Below are 10,526 nucleotides of genomic sequence, written 5' to 3'. Positions count from 1 at the left end.
GTCTGGGTTGCAGGCTCGATCCCCAGTGTGAGGCATGCAGGAGGCAGCCGATCAATGATTCTCCCTCATCATTGATGTTTCTATCTCTCCCTCTCTGAAATCAATAAAAATATCTTTAATATAAAATAAAAATCAATGGAAAAATATCCTCCTGTGAGGATTAACACAAAAAAGAAGAAAGGAAGAATAACACCTGGTTATCAGGAATATTTAGTTAAATTGAAAGCTATTGGAGGGCACCTTGCCAGTTCACACTGTTTGCAAGCCATGTCTTGAATTACACATTCAATTTTGAGTGGTTTACCCTGAGCGCCAAAATTGTGACTCATGGTCCTGCCTCTGCAGGTTCAGGCCATCTACCTTTTCTCTTCAGCTACTGCCGCAGTCCTGTAACGAGTCACCGACTCCGCTGTTTCTCATCCTCCCTCCCCCGGAATCCATCCCGCACTGCAATCAGAGTGACCTAAAACCTAAATTTGATAGGCATGCTCCCCATTGCCCTTGAGCTGATGTCTACTTCCTTTAACATGGTTTACAGAGCCCTCTGGATTCTTTAGCCTCATCCTCCCTTTTTTTTTTTTTTTTTTTTTTTAATTAAGATCTGAATCGAACCCGGGACCCTTCAGTCCACAGGCCGACGCTCTATCCACTGAGCCACACCGGTCAGGGCTCATCCTCCCTTTTTCTCCCTCTCCTTACTAGGTACCTCAGCACCTGGCCCTCTGCTCTAAACTCCAGCTACACTGCATATGCACTGAGTTTTCTGTTCCCAGTGCTCTCTCTGGTGTCTAACTCTCATTTGCTGCTTGCTCTTTGGGGACCCCACTCCCAAACTTGACTGTAGCGCTGTGACCACAGTATATGCTCTGCCACAGGCTTTCCTCAATGATGCACACCCTTCTCCTGTTGGAACAAGCACCCTTTCTATTGAAAGTAATAAATCTCTTATTCAAGTGGCAGATAGTTAAGATTGTTACTATTGCTTTCATCAGTCCTCTAAAAAGGGAAAGGAAACGTAAAAGCATAGAGGGTGAGAAGAGATCAAATATTAAGGCCAAGAACTAACACCTAGCAGCCAAGAGGCATGGGGAGACTCGAGTTCTTTACATCAAGACCTCCACAAGGGCCCTTCCAGTCATAGGCTCAAAGTTCTAAATCTAGACTCATCCTCACATGTGTGATGACCTTTCATAGCCTATCAGAAATCTGTGAATCACTTGGACTCCACTTCCCTTTCCACCCCTCAACCTCCCAACCCCTGCCTGGCTTTTTTTCTTTTTCTTTTTTTTTAAATATTTCTTTATTGATTTCAGAGAGGAAGAGAGAGGGATAGAGGGATAGAAACATCAATGATGAGAGAGAATCATTGATTGGCTGCCTCCTGCACACCCCCTACTGGGGATCGAGCCCACAACCCAGGCACGTGCCCTTGGCCGGAATCGAACCTGGGACCCTTCAGTCTGCAAGCCGACGCTCTATCCACTGAGCCAAACCAGCTAGGGCCCAACCCCTGCCTGGCTTTTATTTTGATATTCACCAAGGGAACTTCCTGGGCGCACATGGTCCAACGGAGAGCACATTTAAGGGCTTCACACTTGGACTGAAGACTATGAGTTTGTTCATGTAGGTTCCCCCACAACACAGAACAGACACTGGATTTTTCTGGTTCTTTTATAATGTTCACACCCTACCCATTCTTCAAAATCTGTCCCAGTTCCAGATAACTCCAGTTAACAATAAACCCTTCCCACGTGAAATGGCGATGGATTACTCAACTTACGCTTAATCGTACATTGTCTCGATTTGTTCTCTAACAATTACAAGGCACTTTCGACGACAACAGTCAAGTGGAAAAATACCAACCCGGGAGTGAAGAGATCTGGCCTGCAGGCGAGAGTCTGCCACTACCGGTGTCATCTTGAGCAAGTCACCGTTCTGGGCCTCCGTGCTCCTGGCAGAACAAGGGTAGAGTGCTGACCTCTCAGGATCTCCCACAGTCTATGGGTCTCTGACTCTGAGCTCCTCAAAGTCTGGGAGCACAAGCCACATCCTCTCTCAAGGCTAGACACATAACGGGCGCTCGGTTAGTACTTAAATGAAAACCACTGACAAAGAGGGTGCGGGGGCCCTGACCTTCCAGACCAAACCAACGGGCCGCAGATGATTGTGTCTGCCCTGAAGAGCTCTCTCAAAGTCTACAAATGAGTCCACTTCGCTGCTGCAGATCTAGTCACTTTCCATATCTCGTTCCACTAAAAAGTTATTCCTCAGCCTAAACTGAAACCTCTCCAGATCAACCTTCAAGAAAACGGAGACATCAGCAATGATTTAAATCATCAGCTTCAGATTTGCCTTATTCCCTCCACCCCACTCCTCCCTTTTGCTGCAGCGCTGAGTGAGCTTCCAGTTCAGAAAAGAAACACTTAGTGCTGAGCCACTCATCCGCCCTACTGCCCAGAGCCCCAGTGTTCCCACCAAGTAAGATTAGGTAAATTGCTGATGGACACCCAAAGGCAAAAGATAAACAAAAACAAACACCTTTTCAGGAATGCCACTTAGGAAACCAAGTATAATGGGGAGAAAGAAAACCAACTTTCTAAGCTCTGGGGGACGCTGGGGGTGTGGGAATCTTGAGGGCTGGTTTCCGAAGGGCATCGCATACCAGACAATGCGGTACAAGGGCCTCCGGGCTGGTGTGTCAATGAAGCCTTTCAGGCCGCCACACTACTTCCTTGTTCCCCTAAAGTGGCGCTTTCTGGAAGTTCAACTCTCGGCCGGCGAGAACAGTGAACCCTGTGCCATTTGTCCATCAAATTCTTTACAAAGAAAAACCTCATGTACACTTGTCTTGCCTGGCATGTTCTAGTCTGTACTTCGGTCCACACGGTGACAAACAGAGGAAGCAAGCAGGCTCTTTGAAAATGGCAAAGACAGAAGAAATTTAAAAGTGTCCAGAAATCTGTGTTCAGCTGCGGGAGAAAAGTTTGCAGCCCATAGAAACCAGCATTAATTTTTAAAAATTAAAAAAAAGTCAGTCCCTGAGCACTGGGAATTAACAGTAAGGCGCTCTTCAGGTTTGGGGGTACAAAACAGTAAGGGTGCATGGCCCATCCATCATTTCCAAATCAAACTATATATAGCTTTCCAAAAATGGAATATAAAAATCTTTTCATGTGGATTTCACCTCAATAAAGTAATTTTTTAAAAATCTTATATACAGTCCACTCTATTGGCACTACTTTAGGAAAATAGTTGAAGCAGATAATCCAAAGCAGTAAATATTCCCAAAAGCATTCTTTTCCCAAAAACATGCTTGTACTACACTTTGGTAAGTCCTATGTACGTTTTACAGAAAATTTATCTTTATAGCTTTATTTTTTGTAAAATAAGTGGTTAATATAAGTAGTTTATGCCACTTGAGCCCACACTCATTGACAGCATAATAAAGTTAATAATAATAAAAAAAAGCTGTGGTACATTTACACAATAAAATACTACTTGGCCATAAAAAAATAGAAGGAAATCCACCCTGGCCAGTGGTCTCAGTGGTTAGAGCCCATGCATTCCCAGTCAAGGGCAAGTACCAAGGTTGCAGGTTCCCTCCCTGGCCTCTCACCCCTTGCACAACAGCAACCAGTCAATCTCTCTATCTCTCTCTCCCCTTCTTCCTCCCTCCTTGAAAAACAATGGGAAAAATATCCTCAGGTGAGGATTAACAAAACAAAACAAAAAAACACACAGAAGGAAATCTTACCTTTTGTGACAGCATAGATGGACCTGGAGAGCACTATGCTGAGTGAAATAAGCCAGTCAGAGAAAGACGAGTACCATTGATTTCACTCATAGGTGGAATCTAATGAACAAAATGAACTAACAAGCAAAACAGAGACAGACTCATAGAGAGCAGGCTGACAGTTGTCAGCAGGGTGGGAGTGAGGGTGTGGAGGGATAAAGCAAAAGAAAAAAACTCATGGACGTGGACAACAGTGTGGTGATTGTAGGGGGAGGGGTGGGGGTGGAGGAGGGTAAAGGGGGATAACAGAGACTTGACTTGGGGTGGTGAACATGCACTATGGTGTACAGACACTGTGTTGTAGGATTGTGCGCCTGAAACCTGTATAATTTTGTTAACCAAAGTCACCTCAATAAATTCAATAAAAAGGGGGGGAAAAGAGTGCCTAAAAAGGAATGAATCTAAACGTCTTCTTCAAATAATACCAAAAAAATCCTACATATTGAAAATTGGTGTTTAAAGAAATACTATTTTTTAAAAACTATCAATACTGTTCATTTTTTAAAAAACCAATTATGTCTTAATACATCAAGAACTGATAAAAAAAAAAAACACGAGGAAAATGACAAAGTAAATAATAAAATAAAATAGGGAACTTCGATTCAGAATGTGAACAAATAACTTCTTGGCCATTAAAATCAATCCATCTGAGCCCTGCTTAGTGGTCCTAGGGGACTTAATATTACTCCTGTATTTCCAAGGGTCTGCCCTGGTCCCAGTCTATCTTCCCGAGTTCTAGAAACTCATTTCCCACTTACTGGCACCACTCCCGCTGCCTCCAAGATTATAAGAATTTTTACCTGTACCCGTGAATCACCCAACTGCCTGCATGACTCGGGCAGCTTATGTACCTTCAAGGTTTAGATTCCTCTTTTAAGAGCTAAGTAGCTTACTCTAAATATCTACAGTGGCCCATGTGGCCACATATGGCTCTTGAGCACTTGAAATGCGCCACCAGCAAATTCAGATATGCTGAAAGTGTAAAAGACACACCACATTCTAGAGATTTAGTACCATAAAATAATGTCAAATATCTCGGTAATTTTAAGACGTGGCTACTACTAGAAATTTTTTTAAATTTAAAAAGCAGCTCATGTTATCTTTCCATGATACAGCTTGACTTAAAGGATTGGAAACTACAGGACTTCAAAGATCCCTCCTTCCAGGCTTATACAATAAAATTCCTCCAAACTGTTCAGGTTCAAACTCTGCTCTGCAGGTGACTAGCTTTATGACCTTAAGCAAGTTTCTTAAACTTTCTGCATTTAGTTTCCTCATTGGTAAAAATGGAGATAGGATAATAGTATTACTTATCTCATAGGGCTATTACATGAATAAATGAGCATATACATGAAATGCACTTAGAACTGTGCCCACACCTTGCTTACCAGTATTACCTATTTTCATAATCATTATTATTGACCACGGAGAGCAGCATCGCAAACTATGTCTGGACTGTATAAAATTCCCAGATGAAAACAGGGAATATCTTGCCTAATTCCAAATAAAGCATTGTTTAGTATTAAGTGACATATGCTAAATATCCAAGTACTGTGGTTCAATAAATTTTGAGCTTTCATCCAGATGGATTGTATTCTTTGTATTCGTTTATTCAACTAACAGTATTCCTTGAACATCTACAACAAGTATAGATAAAACTGTTGTCTCCCTGGAGTTTACATTCCAGTAGAGGGCAATAAAGTTAGTGACCAATAAAGTCAGTCTAGCTTGTTGTTGTTTTTTAGATGACTTATTCTTGGATTTTTAAAAGAGACCTTAAAAGTAAAAAAGTATAATTTAAAAATTATCCCAGCCCATTATTTTTCCTAGTCTTTCCCATTCCCAGCACTCTCTCAAAAGGAAGATAAACTTCATTGGTATTCCGTACCACTACACTAAGTGGTACCCACCCTGAGTTAGGGATAAAGAAGCTACAACAAAGATATGTTTAAGCTCATTATTTAAACCAAATGAAAGAGTAAGATTCAAAGCAATCTTTCCACATTTGTTTAAAAGTTTAAGAAAATATACAATATAGATCCAACAAGTTATAGGGTTTTGTACTTTTTTAAAATTTAGATTTATCGGATGAGATAGCAAAAAATGAATATGTGCAACCTAGCAATTCTATTCTTACATGTATACACCAGAGCAGGAATCAGCAGACATTTTTAGTAAAGGGTAAGATATTAAATACTTTAGTCTTTGCAGGCCATCCAATCTCTGTTGCAGCTACTCACTAGGCCTGAAAACAGCCGTCCTATATAATAAAAGGCTAATATGCAAATTGACCAAACAACAAAACAACTGGTCGCTATGACATGCACTGACCACCAGGGGGCATATGCTCAACGCAGGAGCTGCCCCCTGGTGGTCAGTGCACTCCCACATGACAGTGCCACTCAGCCAGAAGCTGGGCTCATAGCTGGCGAGCGCAGAGGCGGCGGGAGCCTCTCCCACCTCTGCAGCAGCACTAAGGATGTCCAACAGACGGCTTAGGCCTTCTTGGACATCCCCCGAGGGCACCTGGATTGCAAGAGGGCACAGGCTGGCTGAGGGACACCCCTCCCCCCAGTGCACAAATTTTCGTGCACCGGGCCTCTAGTAGACAATATCTTTTTTAAATGAGTGTGACTGTTTCTGTTTGTTTGTTTGTTTGTTTGTTTGTTAATCCTTGCCTTAGGATATTTTCCCATTGATTTTTAGGGCGAGTGGAAGAGAGGGAAAGACAGAGAGAAACATCGATGACACGTCAATTGGTTGCCTCCTGCACAAGCCCCGACCAGGGCCCGGGCTGGGAAGGAGCCTGCAACCAAGGTTCGTGCCCCTAATCAGAATCAAACCTGGGACCCTCTGGTCCACAAGCCAACGCCCTATCCACTGAGCCAAACCAGCTAGGTCGAGGGTGACTGTTTCAATAAAGTTTTATCTATGGATACTAAAACTTTAATTTTCATGTAATTTTCACATGTCACAAAATATGAGTCTTCTTTTGACTTTTAAAAACCATTCAACAATGTAAAAACCATTCTTAGCTCTTAGGTCATACAAAAACAGGTGGAAAGCATTTGAATCAGCATAGCTTGCTGATTCCTGCTGCAGAGAACTCTTGCACATGCACAAAAACAGCTGTATATGAGAACCTACATAACACCATGATTTGTATTAACAAGTAATTGAAAACAACCTACATATCTATAATAGGAGGAGGGTAAGTAAATGTTGTCATAACTGGAGCTACTTGCAGCAACATGGACATACAACAGTTATATGTTGCTACATATACTTAATTAACACATGTAATACAAGTATGAGGAAATATGCAGGAATATTAGACATCAAACTCATTTCCCCAAGCATGATGGCAGGGCGGGAGGCAGGGAGAGAAGGGTACACAGAGGGTTTCAACTGGATTTTTTTTTTTTAAGCTGAATGGCAGGTTCATGGATGTTCATTCTTTATACCATGTTGTACACCTTAAATATTTAATAATAAATGAAAAGGGTTGTGTAGGGTTCATGTGCATTTAGCAAATGGTTTATCCTGTTTTGGGGAATAGGGCTCAATTTTTATTAAAATATCCAGGAGGGTCATCTCCTGGATCTCTCATTCTAAAAAAAAAAAAAAAAAGTTTCATTTAAAAAAACTGGACTGATCTTTAGCAGAAAACAGAAAATTGTACTGTGTTCTTGCATAGTTAGCTAATATAAATACCTTCGTACAACAAACTGGTTACTATCAGGGAATCAAAGAGCTGAATCAGAATCTGACGTCTAATGGCCTGTCTGACCTAAGTTCCCCTGTTCCAGACACAGCCTCCAGCAGTACAATGATCCGCATGCCCTAGGAACAGTGACGTTCCATCACCTGCTTCACGGAGCAAATGACGCTAATGGCAATGACGCTGGTGTTTCTCTGTGTGAAAACCTAGCGTGAATTCTCCCCTTTCTCTGGCAAAAGTTCACGAGGCATCATTATAAAAAGAAGAAAAAAAAACCAATTATGCTTTTACTGGTTTCAGAAACAGTAGTCATTAAAACTGTCTTTTGATCTAGAATTACTTACATAGTTTCTTAAGACTCTCCTACAGCCACTTACCTGAAACACAAGCTCCTTTTTGACTTCTAAGACCTCCCAAGTAAAGCAACATCAGTTTCATCTGTTGGACAGGGACTGCCCTCTAGTGCTTATACTTTTTTTAATAAAAATGTTAAACACTATCTGACATCATGCCACAGTAAGCCTGTCAAAAATTAAATAACATTCTATTAACCCAAGATTTTTCAGTTTCACACTATTCACATTTGGGGCCACTAAGTCTTTTTTGTGGGGGGCTGTCATTGTTGGGTGTTCAGCAGCATCCTTGCCCTCTACCCACTAGGGGCAGTAGCACCCCCCAGCCCTCGCTGTGGTAAACAAAAGAAGTCTCCAGATATTACTAAACTGCCCCTGGTTGAGAACCGCTGCATTAGCCTAGAGGTTGTCCAGAACATTTACATTAGTCCTAAAAATTATAAGCCAAAAACTCTTCTTCTCTAGACCAATTCCTTTGAGTGAGATAAAGGAGAATTTCATTTCTGCATGAAAACAAAAAATAGAAAATTAAGACTTTCAGCTCCCTATCCTCCCCAAAGTCCTGGCTAGTGGGAAGTTCTTTACCCCTTTAACTTTCTGTTCCAGTTTTACTCCTTAGATCTGTTCACTTCCTTTCAAAGTGCTTAGAAAACAAAGCTTGTCCTCCTAGCAGAATGTAGGTAATATGGTAGGGAAAGGGTAGGGGGAGTATGAATATTTGTATTATATTCTAGCACAACTTAGAGGGTCAGCATGAACAATATGGGCCACCAAGAATCTGTATGGTATAAACATTGTATAAGATGTTAAGTTTCAAATCTGGACTTTAGAAAGTTATATTAGGAGGGTTTATGCAGATCTGCTATGAATGATTATTACTCATGTAAACACATTATGCTTATAAATCCTGATTCTATCAATTTTAAAACCTACAAATCACGGAGGACTAGATGTTTTAAAATTTTATATATATATTTCTTTATTGATTTCAGAGAGGATGGGAGAGAGAGAGAAACATCAATGATGAGAGAGAATCATTGATCAGCTGCCTCCTGCACGACCCCCACTGGGGATGGAGCCTGCAACCTGGGCATGTGCCCTTGGCCGGAATGGAACCTGGGACCCTTCAGTCCGCAGGCGATGCTCTATCCACTGAGCCAAACCAGCCAGGGCAAAAAAAAAAATTGAAGTTGTTTGGACTGGCACCGAATGTAACTTCCTCCCTTCATCACATTTCTCACTGACTTACCTGATTTCACTAAAGAAAGAAATAAGAGGCCTCCGCCTGAGCCCCTCACGTCCTGGGCGCCCCGCAGGGAGCATGGACCCAGGAGGGAAATTCAAGTGGGCGGGCTGTGGGCGGGGCAGGAGGAGCCAAGTGGGCGGAGCCTGAGCGGGGGCGGGAAATTCAAGGGGGCGGCGCGTGCAGGGACAGACAAAAGGGGCAGCGGGCGGCCAGGTGGCAGGTGCACCGTCTGGCCGCGCCGCCCCCGCCTTGCAGCAGACCTTCTGCACGCCTCCAATCCCGGTCGGTGATCGCCCTCGCTCTCCTCCCTGTCCCCATGTCGAAGACGGAGCTGATCCAGAAGGCGAAGCTGGCCGAGCAGGCCCAGCGCTACGAGGACATGGCCACCTACATGAAGGCCGCGACGGAGCAGGGCGCCGAGCTGTCTGAGGAGGAGCGCCACCTGCTCTGGGTGGCCTACAGGCACGTGGTCGCGAGCCGCAGGGCCGCCTGGAGGGTCCTCTCCAGCATCGAGCAGAAGACCGACACCTCGGACCAGAAGCTGCGAGTGATCGAGGACTACCGGGAGAAAGTGGAGTCCGAGCTGACGGGCATCTGCACCACGGTCCTGGAATTGCTGGACAAGTATTTGATAGCCCACGCAGCGAATCCAGAGAGTAAGGTCTTCTACCTGAAAATGAGGGGAGATTACTTCCGGTACCTTGCTGAAGTTGCACGTGGTGATGATCGAAAACAGACGATAGAGAATATCCAAGGAGCTTACCAGGAGGCTTTTGATATAAGCCAGAAAGAGTTGCAGCCCACACACCCAGTTCGTCTGGGGCTGGCTCGCAACTTTTCTATCTTTTACTATGAGATCCTTAATAACTCCGAGCTGGCCTGCGCACTGGCCAGAACGGCTTTGGATGAGGCCGTGGCAGAACTCCATACGCTGGATGACTCACACAAAGGCACCATCCTCATCTTGCAGTTGCTTAGAGACAACCTCATATTATGGACACCAAACAGTGCAGGAGGAGAGTGTGATGCCGCAGAAGGAGCCAAAAACTAACTGCAGAGTGTCATCCTTCCTGCCTCCAGAAGCCTTTGTGCACATCTCCATCCCTTGCTCCATTTGGGTTTCCTAGAGCAAAGAAACCCATTCCTGTGTATGGACTCAATGGTGCATAGTCTTTTCACACTGCAGCTGTGGGAAAACTCCGTTCCTTGATTTGTGTTCGTCTTGGCCTTCCTAGTGTGCAGTTACCGCTGTAGAAAAGTATTAATAGCTTCATTTCACATAAACACAAACACTTACATAGAGGACTAAAAATGTACTTGATATTTAAGTAATCTGAACCAGTTCTGCAAGTGACTGTGTTTTGTATTACTGTGAAGATCTGAAAATGTAGTAAATTACCATTGAAAGAGGGT

The 10,526-nt window shown here is 43.4% G+C and overlaps 1 protein-coding gene across 1 annotated transcript; it reads left to right on the top strand.

Annotated features, from left to right (window-relative positions):
* Positions 1 to 9,429: 9,429 nt before the first annotated feature.
* Positions 9,430 to 10,199, top strand: LOC103299031 (14-3-3 protein theta-like). The gene has a single exon (XM_054711768.1). It carries the CDS (start codon positions 9,430 to 9,432, stop codon positions 10,162 to 10,164), a length of 735 nt encoding a protein of 244 aa, XP_054567743.1. The 3' UTR covers positions 10,165 to 10,199.
* The last annotated feature ends 327 nt before the right edge of the window (positions 10,200 to 10,526 follow it).

The sequence above is a fragment of the Eptesicus fuscus genome, chromosome 22 (genome assembly GCF_027574615.1).
Source record: "Eptesicus fuscus isolate TK198812 chromosome 22, DD_ASM_mEF_20220401, whole genome shotgun sequence".
Classification (NCBI taxonomy): Eukaryota; Metazoa; Chordata; class Mammalia; order Chiroptera; family Vespertilionidae; genus Eptesicus; species Eptesicus fuscus.
Note: the sequence above shows the minus strand (reverse complement) of the source record. Positions and strands in the feature narration are given on the sequence as shown.